This window comes from Protobothrops mucrosquamatus, unplaced genomic scaffold (genome assembly GCF_001527695.2).
Source record: "Protobothrops mucrosquamatus isolate PMUCROS unplaced genomic scaffold, P.Mucros_1.0 scaffold1524, whole genome shotgun sequence".
NCBI classification, from domain to species: Eukaryota; Metazoa; Chordata; class Lepidosauria; order Squamata; family Viperidae; genus Protobothrops; species Protobothrops mucrosquamatus.
The window spans coordinates 424,188-439,392 of NW_015387696.1; the positions used below are offsets into that span (position 1 = coordinate 424,188).

The following is a 15,205-nucleotide window of genomic DNA, read 5'->3' on the forward strand; positions in this document are numbered from 1 at the left end:
GTAAAAAAGATGTTGAGACTCTAGAAAGAGTACAGAGAAGAGCAACAAAGATGATTAGGGGACTGGAGGCTAAAACATATAAGGAACGGTTGCTGGAATTGGGTATGTCTAGTTTAACGAAGAGAAGGACGAGGGGGGACATGATAGCAGTGTTCCAATATCTCAGGGGCTGCCCCAAAGAAGAGGGAGTCAAGCTATTTTCCAAGGTGCCTGCAGGCAGGACAAGAAGCAACGGATGGAAACTAACCAAAGAGAGAAGCAACCTAGAACTAAGGAGGAATTTCCTGACAGTTAGGGGGTTGGACTTGATTACCTCCAAGGTCCCTTCCAACTTTATTATTATTATTATTATTATTATTATTATTATTATTATTATTATTATTATTATTATTATTATTATTATTATTATTATTATTATTATTATTATGGATCATCGCACAGTCAGTCAGATGTTCAGACTGGATTTGGCATTTTGTCTACGTATCGAGTCCTTACCCAGGACCTGGGATAGGCAGATGTGGATGTTTGATGGTATTACAGATATCGTCGCAGGATGGAAGCAGTTCCTATTATTATTATTATTATTATTATTATTATTATTATTATTATTATTATTATTATTATTATTATTATTATTATTATTATTATTATTATTATTATTATTATTATTACCACCACCAACCTGTGTTCCCTTTCCTCATTCCCCATTTAAACACTTCATCTGTCCAGCCACTTTTGGCAGCTAATGAGGTGAGCTCAAACTCCTGAAGGTGGAAAAGGTGTCGTTCGGCTCCTCCTGTGTTGTTTTCTCAGGCTGATCCAAATTTTCCAAAGCCTGTTTCAGGCCTCATAGTAAAATCCAGTAACTGGATCGATTTGGGATTGCCCCTAACTTTTTCTATGAGTATCTTCAACGAGGTGCATCTAGATTCCAGTGCTAGCTCGACCAGTAAAATTTATTCAGTCTCAGGGTTGCCAAAGGGATTGTTGAGAGCACACTTTAAAAACCACAAGCGTGTTATGCATGTTGTCACGGTAGGTTTTTACTTATTTTCATCTGGATACTGCAGATTCTGCATAAAGCTGAAAGCGATGAGTTGGCACAAAGCTAAATTTGAATTAAAAAATAAGCTATGTTTTTTCCCTTATTACATAATAGCAGGTTCAGGGTGAACTGCTGCAGAAGGCAATAGCTGTTTCCATAACTGAGCTGGACTATTTTTGTAGGTAGGTCATTTGCTTTTGGAGTAGAAAGCGTCACATTTAGATTAGTGACTACAGAACAAAATGACCCGCATATATACTAAATCTGAAACTAAAACAGACGTCAAACCTTTACCAAAAGTCAAACTTTTACATTGGGTTGTGAAGGCACAATAACTATACCAGGGGTAGGCAACCTTGGCTCTTTTATGACTCGTGGACTTCAACTCCCAGAATTCCTGAGCCAGCCACGCTGAGGGAAAAGGGAGAGGTTTCCAAGCTGAGCCATGCCGGCTCAGGAATTCTGGGAGTTGAAGTCCACGAGTCATAAAGCGGCCTAGGCCTAGGCCAGAGGTAGGCAACCTTGGCTCTTTTATGACTCGTGGACTTCAACTCCCAGAATTCCTGAGCCAGCATGGCTCAGCTTGGAAACTTCTCCCTTCCCCCTTAGCATGGCTGGCTCAGGAATTCTGGGAGTTGAAGTCCACAAGTCATAAAAGAGCCAAGGTTGTCTACCCCTGAACTCTACTGAAGAAGAACACTATAGAAGAATATGGTCCATGGATCTCGCAAGAGCATAATTTTGCCTCCAAGGGCAAGCTCTGGCATCTGCCCATCATTTGCCACACAAAGGACATGAAACGGAGATGACACGAACTCTGTGGAGTATTTTAGCACTGGAGCATGGGAAAGGTAGATGGTGGGAGCAAGGCAAATGTTCCCTAATCTGCCTACAGATGACTCTCATCCCTTTAGAGAGTTAAGTCCCAGCTGTTTGATTTTTTTTTTCTTAGCATTTTCAAATCCCAGCAAATTAATAAACCCTGGGTAGAAACCTTTAGAAGTGAAGTCACCCCACCCACCCCGTTTCTTTTCCACCTGAATTTAAATCTCTCTTCTAGAATTAATAGAATTCAAGCTGGCCAACAAGCAGGAAATATTGTCTAAAAGCAAAGGTCCCCAACCTTTTGGGCACCAGGGACCGGTTCCGTGGAGAAAGGTTTTTCCGTGGACCGGAGGGCATGTGGTTTTGTGTGCTGCCTGCATCCCGTGAATGGAGCTTTGCTTGTTTATGCGGCCCGATTGCTGGCATGCCACGGTCCGGTACTGGTCCATGGACCGGGGGTTGGGGACCCCTGCTCTAAAGACTGAAAAAGAAACTAAAACTGGAACATGTTTAAATCAAAAAGATTGTATAAATCATTTGCTTTTGGAAATATTTTGCCTATAGAGTATTCTATAGAAAGATTGCCTTTTTTTTTTTAGGATGGTTGCAGGTTCTGGGAGAGACTGTCGTGCATCTGCTACTTTTTGTTATTGGTAATTGGTGTCTGATTTTTGTTTAAACTCTGAACACAGGCAGAAAGCAGAAGTCATTAATACATTTTCCTCTTTTCTTTTTCCAGATCATCAGAAACTAGAGCGAGAAGCTCGAATCTGCCGGTTATTAAAGCACCCGAATATTGGTAAGTGTCATTGCAAAACAGGCCTTCAAAGGAAATGAAACTTGCCCAAGTCTTCTCTCGTGAGAGTGGTGAGCCAGAACTACGGCAACCTTTTTGGTTAGAATGGGTGTGTGTGTTGTGTACTTAGTGCTGAAGGAACTCCTCAGAAAACCTGGGTATGAAGCATTTCTGTCTGTCATCTGGCTAGATCGGGGGTAGGCAACCTTGGCTCTTTTATAACTCGTGGACTTCAACTCCCAGAATTCCTGAGCTAGCCATACTGAGGCAAAAGGGAGAGGTTTCCAAGCTGAGCCCTGCTGGCTCAGGAATTCTGGGAGTTGAAGTCCACGAGTCATAAAAGAGCTGAGGTTGCCTACCCCTGGGCTAGACAGAAATTTCATCCAAGAAAATGAACTGCACCATTGTTCCTCCTTGAATCTCAGTTCAACTTGTCCCATGGGGGGGAGACATGTCAGAATATTCTGTCCTAACCCTGAAAGGGACCTTTCCAATCTCAGACCAGGCTATTCCAAGTCTCCTGGAACGGATCCAACTTTAAAATGGGTCCAGTTTTGAGGTCAAACCACTTCAGAATGATCCTCTTTCAGTGTTGGGTCACTTCTCATAATTGCTTAACATTCTGTGCATCTTGCTGGACAGTCCCTTTGGCTTGTCCCTGACTTCGTTCGCCTTTTCTTGTTCTTTCATTAGAATGAAAGGTATATTAGATAATAGAAAAAATGCTTTACTATATCAAACTAAACATTCCTCTAGTTCAGGGGTAGGCAACCTTGGCTCTTTTAGGACTCGTGGACTTAAACTCCCAGAATTCCTGAGCCAGCCATGCTGAGGGGACAGGGAGAGGTTTCCAAGCTGAGCGACATCATCACAGAGGGTCTGCGAAGGGTTGAAGAAATATTGTGATTTAAATCTTGAGATAAGTTTTGGGGTCCGTGGCCATGATCTTAGCCCAGGGGTAGGCCACCTTGGCTCTTTTATGACTGGTGGACTTCAACTCCCAGAATTCCTGAGCCAGCATGGCTCAGCTTGGAAACCTCTCCCTTTCCCCTCAGCATGGCTGGCTCAGGAATTCTGGGAGTTGAAGTCCACGAGTCATAAAAGAGTCAAGGTTGCCTACCCCTGTTCTAGTTCATTCTTCTCTTCCTTAGAACAAACATTTTTTATGGAAGCTCACTAGAGAAATAAGGTGGTGGTATGATTTTTGTTTTTCAGTGTCTGATCTTTAAAGGAAGATTACTGTCTGGGTGGTGATTTGACTCTATTGTTGTGCTTGAGAGCTGTTGATAGATCCACAGCCATTGTGCTAGAATCTGTTCTGCATTTCAAAAACTTAAGTATCTAAAAACTGCCATTATTCCAGGATGGTATTTTAATTATTTGCCCACTGGTTTTCCATTTCTCTTTTACTGCAAGAATTTGTTTGCAATGTCCAACATCAGAGAATCAGCATTTGGTGTATTTGCTCTCCTTATCCCACCTAATTTAGCAATAGTTTCTTTCTACGTTCTGTTGAAATAAGATTTCAAAAATGTTGCACAGGGCACATTGGGATCTAGTTCAGAAATAAATTTCGAAATGTCCAAAAGAATTCTCCACATACTTAGAAATGGGGCAGAATCGCCATAAACTTAAGATTGGTGTGTTTGTAAAAGAACGTAGCTGCTTACCCTCTAGATTGCAGCTAAACAGGGTCAGCTTGAACAGAAAATACCAAGGACTTTCTATGATTCTTCCTTTTATGTTCTTAACCTGGTTCTGTGTCTTGCTATTTCAGCTACATCAGAACAGAGCAAACAAAGGTTACACAGTCAGTTGCGTGGGATAGTATGAGGATTCCTGCTCTGAGTAGGAGGTTGGACTAGAACAGTGGTTCTCAACCTGTGGGTCGGGACCCCCTTTGGGGTCGATCGACCATTTCATGGGGGTCGCCAAGCAAAGCTGTCCGCCATTTTCTTTGTCCGCCATTTTTTTTGTCCGCCATTTTTCCCCCATTTTCCGGCGGGTGCCTTACCTCCCTTGGGCTGGGCCAGCTGGTGGTCGGCCTGCTCCGTCTCTGCCGCTTGCCAGCTACGCCTCGGCCGGCGCAGGGGGCGGAACCACGCATGCGCAGCGCTCCCGGGCAGGGAAAGTCCTTGACTTACGACCGGTTGGGTAGTCCTTGACTTATGACCGGTTTAGTCCTCGACTTATGACCGGTTTAGTCCTCGACTTACGACCGGTTTAGTCCTCGACTTACGACCAGTTGGGGTCGCAGCATTAAAAAGGTTGAGAACCACTGGACTAGAAGATCTTGAATGCCCCTTTCAACTCTCTGATACTTTGCCTCCCTGTCCTTCTGTCGTCTCTGGCATACAGGGCAGACAGTTGTCAGAGTTCTGGGAAATGTAACATACAAATGTACTTACCAATGTTTGACCCGCCAGTAGGATTGAGGATAATTTCCCAGCTTGCCTGTCTCTATCTCTTCTGCGAAAGAAAAAAAATACCCTAAGATGGCTCAGGAATTCTGGGAGTTGAAGTCCACGAGTCATAAAAGAGCCAAGGTTGCCTACCCCTGCGCTAAGGAGTTGTTGGTAGCTGTTCAGTACATGGAGCTGAAGCAAAGTGTGGTAATACAAACCGTTGTCTTTGCCCATTTTTGTCCTCACTTCAACAGATAGCAGACCATAGAAAACACTTATTAGAAATTAGAACTTACTTCTTACCAAAGAATTTTGGAATTAGACTACATGAGGACTACAAATTGCCTACTCCAATCTTAACTGCATTATTTTATAAGTCACCTCAAATTCCTTTCCAAATAAAATGTGCAGTTGCACAAGAACGTGGAAGGCTAGAAAAGAATTCCCTATTATCTGTAATTTTGCAAATATGTTGCTGACATGTACAGCTTTGCAAGCTGGACAGTCTGTCAGATTTGTTATGTCTGTTAAACGTTATTCCTATCCAAGGATTCTACATTGTAAAGGCTTGCTTTAGTGAACCAACTTTGGGGCTCAGAACTATGGATATTTAGTGCAATTCTTTTTAACAGAGACTTGCTGTTTGATATGACTTGCTTTCCCAGAACTCTTAGATTATTCTTTGTTTCCATTTTCCAGTTCTTGTCCCTGAAAAATTAAAGACTGCATTCAGATCAAAATGCTTTTAAGCAGGCATCTAAATCAGGGCTTTTCAACCTTTTCACCCATTGTACCACTTTTAGGATATGGCAGTATCCGAGTACCGCCAGTCGCCTAGCAAGGTGTCAAAAACTTGATGACCCCCCCCCCCCAAAAGGAAAAAACTGATGAAGTACAGGTAGTTCTCGATTTACAACAGTTCGCTTAGTGACTGTTCGAAGTTACAATGGCACTGAAAAAAGTGTCCCCCAAGGCACAGCCAAGCAAGACACCTGCCTGCCTGCCTGGCGGCGCTCTTCCTCCTGTCCGAGGTTTCCATTGTTGTGAGCATTTCTGTTGAGGATTGGCAGCGGGGGTGGGGTGGGGGGGTGTTTTGTTTTTATTCCCCCCATCTGCTGGGTGGTTGCAGCAGGTTTTGGTCACTTCACATGACCCTGGGACACTGTGACCGTCAAATATGAATCAGTTGCCAAGCATCTGAATGTAAATCACAAGACACTGGGGATGCTGCAACATTCCAGCTGATCGGCGCTTCTTCTGGGCTCAGCAGAAGCGCCAGGATCAGCGCTGAGCTCCAGCTGGATCCTGGCGCTGATCCTGGCGCTTCCGCTGAGCCCTGATAACCCTGCAGCTCCAGCCATCTCTCGCTCAGGCTTGTGCGGTGCTGCCACCGGTTCAGCTCATTCCCCTCCCCTGCTACCACTTTTCTAGGATGGTCGCGTACCACCTGCCAGGTGCCAATGTACCACAGGTGGTACCCGTACCACTGGTTGAAAAGCCTTGATCTAAGTTACCAGCTTCCTAATTCTTGGACCAATAGCTTCTGAATCAGAAGAACTGGTAAAATGTATTTATTGAGATTCCTTTGTCTCTTGTCAGAATACATTTCCAACTAGTTCTCTATTTCCGTGCTTTTCATCCTGCGCAACAGACTTATTCTCTTTCCTTTAGAGGAACAGGGAACCTGATAATAACCTGTTGGAAGGCTATAACAAAGTACTAATGAAAACATGTAGTCAAATCATGGTGATGGTTTCCATTTTAACCAAGGAAGAGGAAGAATAGGTTTGTCCCAGTGAAATCATTAACTTTGGCAAACAGCCGGAGAACTGTTATTTATCCTTGAAAAGCTATGGAGTCCCCCATTCACTCTCACATCCTTCTCATTATAGTTCAGATTCCTAATTTGTAGTTTGGACAGAAAAACAGGGCAGTCACTTAAAGCAATAGCTTTTGTTCGGCTCCTGGATCTTTAGTCTTCTTCAAAACATCATCTTATTTTCCCAGTGTTCAAATACGTTGCACTGTGTTCTCTTGCCAACAGGAGCTGCCCATGGAAAGCAGGTGTAGAAAAAGGTGGTGACTAGTATCAGAAATTACTTAGAACAAGGCTTTTCAACCAGTGGTATGGGTACCACTTGTGGTACATTGGCACCTGGCAGGTGGTATGCGACCATCCTAGAAAAGTGGTAGCGGGGGGGGGGGGGAATGAGCTGAACTGGTTGCAGCACTGCACAAGCCTGAGCGAGAGATGGCTGGAGCTCCAGGGCTGTCAGGGCTCAGCGGAAGCGCCAGGATCAGCGCTTCTTCGGGGCTATCAGGGCTCAGTGGAAGCGCCAGGATCAGCGCCAGGCTCCAGCTGGAGCTCACCGCTGATCCTGGCGCTTCTGCTGAGCCCAGAAGAAGCGCCGATCAGCTGGAATGTTGCAGAATCTCTAGGGTCTTATGGTTTACATTCAGATGCTTGGCATATGACGGTCACAGTGTCCGAGAGTCATGTGAAGTAACCAAAACCTGCTGCAGCCACCCAGCAGATGGGGGGAATAAAAACCAAACACCCCCCCACCCCACCCCCGCTGCCAATCCTCAACAGAAATGCTCACAACAATGAAAACCTCGGACAGGAGGAAGAGCGCCGCCGGGCGGGCAGGCAGGTGTCTTGCTCGGCTGTGGCTTGGGGGGCACTTTTTTCAGTGCCATTGTAACTTCGAACAGTCACTAAGCGAACTGTTGTAAGTCGAGGACAACCTGTACTTCATCACTTTTTTCCTTTTTTGGGGGGGGGGAAGTCATCAAGTTTTTGACACCTTGCTAGGCGACTGGTGGTACTCGGATACTGCCATATCCTAAAAGTGGTACAATGGGTGAAAAGGTTGAAAAGCCCTGACTTAGAATTCAGAAGTAGAATTCCAGCAACCTGGACAGCGTTTTGGAAGATGCTATTTCTGAGCTCTTGGAGACTCACCAAAAGTTCAGGTGCAGCTGACTGGAAAACTGCTCTTATTCATCAAGAGGGCCTTCGGTGGCAGGTAGACAATTATCCACGAGGGTCCTTGGTTTCACATATGAACCTTTCTACATTAGACAGCTGATTTTGCCTATTCCCAGCAGCTGGACAGAGGAGAAGGCCAGTCCAGAAATGTTTCTCTTGAGGATCTGTGCAATTGTTGGAGAATCTCCTGCTTCTTGGGGTTCCAGGATCTCTTCCAAAGAGGTGCTGGGCACATGGGATCTGCTTAATAAGTATTTTTCTGACTTTCTGGTGCAGCTGGTGAGTTGACAACGCCCTGGAGGCGTACAACAATAAGGATGCCTTGAGCAGGCTGGGCTGGGTGTCTAAAATATATACATTAAATGATGTTACCATGCTTCGGTCTTGCCCTTAGTAAACAATGATTTGGCTTGGCTTGGCTGGTTTCTCCCTAGTTTTGATATGGAGAATTGCTGGAAATTATTTTATTTGCTTGGCCCATGTAAAGCAACATAGGATGAAAAGGCAACATTATCAAGTGCAGATAGGTCATGACTAACTTATCTCATTGACTTCAGTGGGAGTGCAGTATGACTATACTCCAGGATAGATGCAACCTATAATTAAAACAAATAAAATTTGCTAAAAATAACCGCAATAAAGGCTGTTTGGTATGAATTACACAAGGGTATGTGGCAAAATTAATTAGAAGCATTAACTCCCTGCATGTTGGCATTTGCTAACAGAAAAGGCAGCTCATTATCAGTCATGAAATAGGAGCAGAGATTCTGATTAGTAATCTTTGCACAGAAGACTATTCCAAGCTTATTCTACTCTTCTCTTTTTCCTTCCTCACCTTCTTCATTAGATGAATAAGGTAGCATGGATCCGGGGCTCTACATATTGAAGTAAGTAGGGAAATCAGTAAAGGAGAATATTTATTTGTAGCTCAGGGTTGAAATGAGGGTCCTTAGTGTTCTCTGATCTTGGTTGTTTTCTTGTAAACATTTCATTACCTAAACTAGGCAACATCAGCAATACAGTGTTGACGTTGCCTAGATTGGGTAGTGAAACATCTGCAAGAAAACAAGCTCAGAGAACATGAAGGATCTCCTCAAGTAGGGAAATAAGTTTGGATGCAGAACAGTGGTTGTTTTTATGTCTTCATGGGCTGAAAAGCATATACAGTAGTGGGCAAAATTGTGGAAACCTTTTGGGAAAAGTGTACAGTAGAAATGCCACCTTTGATTAAGTTTCCACCCATTTTTCTTCTCATTTCTTTATAATTGTAGCCTTGTTCACTTCATAATACTATTTTACATCACTTTCTGGGCGACCAGTCAACTCTTTGCACCATGACTTTAATTTTATTACGTTTTACAAGCTCACTAAATGAAAGAACACAAAAAAACCCCAACCAACTTGATAGCGATCACATAACACACTGATAAATGTCCTCTTCTCAGCTTCAATACATGACATCAAGAACTGAATCCTACTGTGATCTGATTGGCTCATGGCCAAAACAAGATGACACCCGATTGGCTCTCTAAACGCTCATGCTCATTGGCTACAATCGGATGAAGGAAAGCTACCTGAGATCAATCTAAGCAAGTTGTGCTTCCTTTTTCTGGTTATTTGGCTATAACTTTTCATAGAATACAGTACAGATAATTGAACAAACTATGTTGCATTATGTTCTTGATTAAATTATCTTTCCATTGATATATAATTTTATGGTACTACTCCTCAAAAAAAGTGGTGTTATTAGCCATCAAACCTGAAAAATACACTTTTCCCAAAAGGTTTCCACAATTTTGGCCACTACTGTATGTAGAGTTGACTTTCTTATTAAGGGTTGACTTTAAGCAACTTTTGCCCTTTTTTAGGCTGAGTCTTGCCTAAGTTAAACTGACCTCTAATTCCCCCCACCACAGTTTCCCACAAATTCTTCCTACTTGGATTGCTGGTTGGCCATCTGGAAATAAAGGCACTGCCCAGTCAGGAGGGACAGTTATACAACTTGGCAAATGTGTTGCAGGGCTCCAGGTTGAAGAAGATTTTCAAGTCGTTCTTTTTCAGCCTAACCCATTTCAACAGAGTTACTCCTGTTGTGGGGAAAATAAAGGAGGGAGCATTATGTACAACACCTTGAGTGGTACAAAATAAAGGCAGGATATAATCAAATAAATAACTTGATACCATCCGAAAACCTTTGCCCCTCTACAGTGCTATTCCATTTGGGAACAGTTGTATTCCTTTTTATGCCATCTAAACTTCACCTGTTTATCTTCCTTCCTTCCTTCCTTCCTTCCTTCCTTCCTTCCTTCCTTCCTTCCTTCCTTCCTTCCTTCCTTCCTTCCTTCCTTCCTTCCTTCCTTCCTTCCTTCCTTCCTTCCTTCCTTTATTTGCATGCTTATTTATTCACACATAAACAACAATTCCTTGGCTTCTTCTACAAGAGTGACAATATCACACCCAATTCCTTTGATTTTGCCACAAAGGAAAGTTCAGCTTAGGTTGCACTGATGGATCAATTATATGTGGCTTTTTATCTATGTATACAAATGTATACACATTCCTAAGTATACAAATTGCATTTAGTAATGGAGTTTGTTACACCCCATCTTGGAATGCCTTCTTACGTTAACTCTTGTCAAATTGTGAAATCTATTCTTTTTTAATTGTGGACTTGGAATTGCAGCCAGCTTGATACATATTTTCATATGTGACGGTCATGTTCATCCATTAAAAAAGTTTTGGATCGCAGTCTTTATGATGTAGGAATATTCAAAAAGAGAGAAACTATTCCCCATATTAATTTTCTATTAGCTTAACATAGAACAACTTTTTTCCTAATTGTTGCCTTCAAGTCATAGCTCATTTACTGCAGAATATGGCGGAGCATTGACTCAACCATTAATGTAGCATGGCATGGAAGAGTTAGCTGAGCTCAACTTCATGAGGGGAAGTTGATCAGAAGTATTACCTATGGGTATGATTTTTATTGAATATTTAATTTTATTGGTATAAAAAAACCCAAGCTGATAATATTCAGTGCCTTAGGATTTTTTATGGATTGATTCTTTAGCATCGTAGTGCAAAAGGGGGTACATTGTTAGCAAACCACACAATGTTTGTGTATTTGAAATGTTGATAATAATGGTTAATTTGGAGGTGATTTGGAGGTGATAAGCCGCCTGGGAAAGCCAAGGGAAATCATCAAAACAATTAAAAAACGAAAATTAGAATATTTCGGACGTGTGATGCGACACCCAGAAAAATACGGCATACTCCATTTAATCCTCCAGGGAAAGATTGAAGGCAAATGAGGTCCAGGCAGAAGAAGAACATCGTGGCTTCAAAATCTAAGGGACCGGTTTGGACAAAACTCAGCAGCACTTTTTCGTGCGGTTGCTGATAAAAACAGGATCGCCAACATGATCGCCAACGTCCAATAACGGATATGGCACAAGAAGAAGAAGAAGTAGTTTCACTCCATTTTTCTGGTTTTAGCGCTTGTATATGACATGTGTTTTGTTTTTTTGGGGAAAAAATAAAATATTGTAGGCCCACAAAAAGGTGGTCACAAATTCCAAGGTATCCAAATCAGTGCCATCCGAATTTGAGTTTGGATGAAAAGACAATGTGTTTCTGTCCAGATTCGATCGTCCTCATGCAAGTCTGCCTGTAGGCTTATAGCTGTAGGCTGAATAGTGTAAACAGCTTCTTTATATTGGCAGAGGCTCTCCAGGGGTTTTGCTGTTGTTGTACGAAGGATAAAAGGTACTCAGGACTAAAACTAGGGCCTTTTTTTTTTATAAGTAAAGCATGTGTTTTACCACGGAACTTTGTCGTTTTTCAAATTTGGTAGAGTTGACTGAAGAGCATTGTTTAGAGTGGATCAGAAGCAGCTGGCTTTGTGACCTAAAGTTCTTACATCAAGTACAGCGCCTGCTTTCAATGAACAAGTGGGCCATGCAGCCAGATTGTAACTCTGGTTCAGAATATACATTAGAAGAGAAATTCACAAGGCCATGGTTTTCCCAGTTGCAATGTATGACCTGTGAAAGTTGGACCATAAGAAAGGCTGAGCGCCAAAAAATTGAGGCCTTTGAACTATGATGCTGGAGAAGACTCCTGCGAGTCCCCTGGACTGCAAGGCAATCAAACCGGTCAGTCCTAGAGGAGATCAACCCTGACTGCTCTTTAGAAGGCCAGATCCTGAAGTGGAAACTCAAGTACTTTGGCCACCTAATGAGAAGAAAGGACTCATTGGAGAAGGGCCTAATGCTGGGAAAGATGGAGGGCAATAGAAGACCGGGACGACAGAGAATGAGGTGGCTGGATGGAGTCACTGAAGCAGTAGGCGTGAGCTTAAATGGACTCCAGAAGATGGCAGAGGACAGGAAGGCCTGGAGGAACGTTGTCCATGGGGTCGCGGTGGGTCGGACACGACTTCGCAACTAACAACAACAAATCTTGAAATTTGCAGAGAATTATTTTTAAGTTGCATTCAAAATGAAGCCAGGAACGGATTACTTTAAGAATAACTTGAAAAAATAGAATTCTAATCGTTCTTCAGTTATCTCTCTTCAGCTTCTCCATCACACAGCTTGCGCAGGCTCTCTGCTAAGCCAGCCTCTCTGCATCCTGCCTTCTCCATGCGGCATTCAGTTTTTCCTGTGTGAACCAGCAATCTCACGGAAGGCATAAAGACCGTCTCTTTAATTTCTCTTTGTAACAAACACTGCTTGATGCTTTCCCAGTTCCTGCCTTGAATAGCAGTGCCCTTGAAGAGTCCCACAGCTGCTGAAAAGAAGGCTGGGTTGTCATGGTTCCAGGCATTTGTAGGGCAAAATAGTTGTCCCTTTTCTCTTCCCTTCATAGTGATTACCCAAGGCCCGCTCTGCAAAACTTTTTCTAAACAGCTGATTGCACTGCAGAATGAATGGTTAGGGAGACCAAAAGAAGTTGCTTGGGATAGGTTTGCCATTTCCCCTTTTTTTTAGAAATTAGATAACTTTTAATGCCAAGTATCTCTCAGGTATGTTTTTAAGCAGACGACACCAAGCTGGCAGGAATAGCCAACACTCCAGAAGACAGGCTTAAGATACAGAAGGATCTGGACAGACTTGAACACTGGGCGCTATCTAACAAAATGAAATTCAATGGTGAAAAAAGCAAGGTTCTACATTTAGGCAAGAAAAGCCAAATGCACAGGTATAGTATAGGGGGTACCTTGCTCAATAGTAGTAACTGTGAGAGGAACCTCGGAGTCCTAGTGGAGAATCACCTAAATATGAGCCAGCTGTGTGCTGCAGCTGCCAAAAAGGCCAACACAGTGCTAGGCTACATTGACAGAGGGATAGAATCAAGATCACGTGAAGTGTTAATACCACTTTACAATGCCTTGATAAGGCCACACTTGGAATACTGCATCCAGTTTTGGTCACCACGATGTAAAAAAGATGCTGAGACTCTAGAAAGAGTACAGAGAAGAGCAACAAAGATGATTAGGGGACTGGAGGCTAAAACATATAAGGAACGGCTGCTGGAATTGGGTATGCCTAGTTTAACGAAGAGAAGGACGAGGGGAGACATGATAGCAGTGTTCCAATATCTCAGGGGCTGCCCCAAAGAAGAGGGAGTCAAGCTATTCTCCAAAGCACCTGAAGGCAGGACAAGAAGCAACGGGTGGAAACTAACCAAAGAGAGAAGCAACCTAGAACTAAGGAGAAACTTCCTGACAGTGAGAACAATTGACCAGTGGAACAACCTGCCTCCAGAAGCGGTGAATGCTCCAACACTGGAAGTTTTTAAGAAGAGATTGGACAGCCATTTGTCTGAAATGGTATAGGGTTTCCTGCCTGAGCAGGGGGTTGGACTAGATGACCTCCAAGGTCCCTTCCAACTTTATTATTATTATTATTATTATTATTATTATTATTATTATTATTATTATAAGTAAGTAGATTCTGTCAGGCTGTAGTGAGGGAGAAAGCTCAGATGAATAGCACAGATGGACGTTCTTTTTGGAGTCTGATTATTTTTTATTTCTTTCCCTTGCTTTATCTCCACTGTGAGGCTGATGGCAGGCGATGAAATGTGGGTCCTTCTTTTCCATTCTTCTTTTCCCCTTTTAATGCTGGATAGCACCCACTCTGAGACTGAGATTGTCATGGGAGGCACAGTGTGACTATATTTCTGTTCCTTGCTGATAGCTGTTCCTTGAAAGTTTTACATTTGTGTAAACAACATTTCCATGGCCTTTAGCTTTTTTAGTATCCTTCAAATCATCTGTGTCTGTTTCAGCATTGCCAAGGAAGTCTGTGTGTGTGTGTGTGTGTGTAGGGCAGGGGTAGGCCACCTTGGCTCTTTTATGACTCGTGGACTTCAACTCCCAGAATTCCTCAGCCAGCATGGCTCAGCATGGAAAGCTCTCCCTTTCCCCTCAGCATGGCTGGCTCAGGAATTCTGGGAGTTGAAGTCCACGAGTCATAAAAGAGCCAAGGTGGCCTACCCCTGGTGCAGGGGAACAAAGAAATAATTTTTCCATTAACTTAAGTTGGCATGGGGTACATGTATAAATGGACACAGAAGAAAAATCTTTGCCTTGTCCTTGATTCATGAAATGTGAAAATAATGGTGGTAATAGTTCTGGATTATGTGAATGCAGGATGGAATTTCTTTTCAGTTTTGTCTGAGATAATTTGTGTAATTAAACAGATCAGCACTTTTAACCTCTGTTAAAGCAAACACCACACTCAGATTGCTTTATTTTCTAGGTATCACAAGTTTTAATGTTCAAAAAGGTATAAAATTTAATTGCACAATTATGCAGTTAAGTTGGGTTGAATGTGCATCATTAAGCATTTAGCCCGTTTTATGTCTGTGTGAAGATCAAGCTCTGTCTTCCCAGTTTAATCTCTCCTTAAGGCAGCTTACTATACCCTCAGTATGTGTATGTGCTAATACTGAATGTAATTAAAAATAAGAGCATATGCTGTGGTACATTTTTCCTAAAATTACGCGGGATTGGGATTTTGAGTAAGAATTTATTCTATTTACCATCGATATGGTATAAATATAAATGAATAAATATAAAATAATGCAATAAAACAAAACAAAAGCACACCCAGCTTCGTTAAATCAGTTCATCA

At 42.6% G+C, this 15,205-nt stretch overlaps 1 protein-coding gene across 1 annotated transcript in view; it reads left to right on the plus strand.

Annotated features, from left to right (window-relative positions):
* LOC107293182 (calcium/calmodulin-dependent protein kinase type II subunit gamma) overlaps nt 1–15,205 on the plus strand; it is a gene marked incomplete at its 3' end in the record, with an annotated part of 164,650 nt that overhangs the window by 61,991 nt on the left and 87,454 nt on the right. Inside the window, 2 exon segments of the mRNA XM_015822325.1 lie at nt 814–949; nt 2,610–2,669. Coding sequence (XP_015677811.1) covers nt 814–949; nt 2,610–2,669 — 196 coding nt within the window.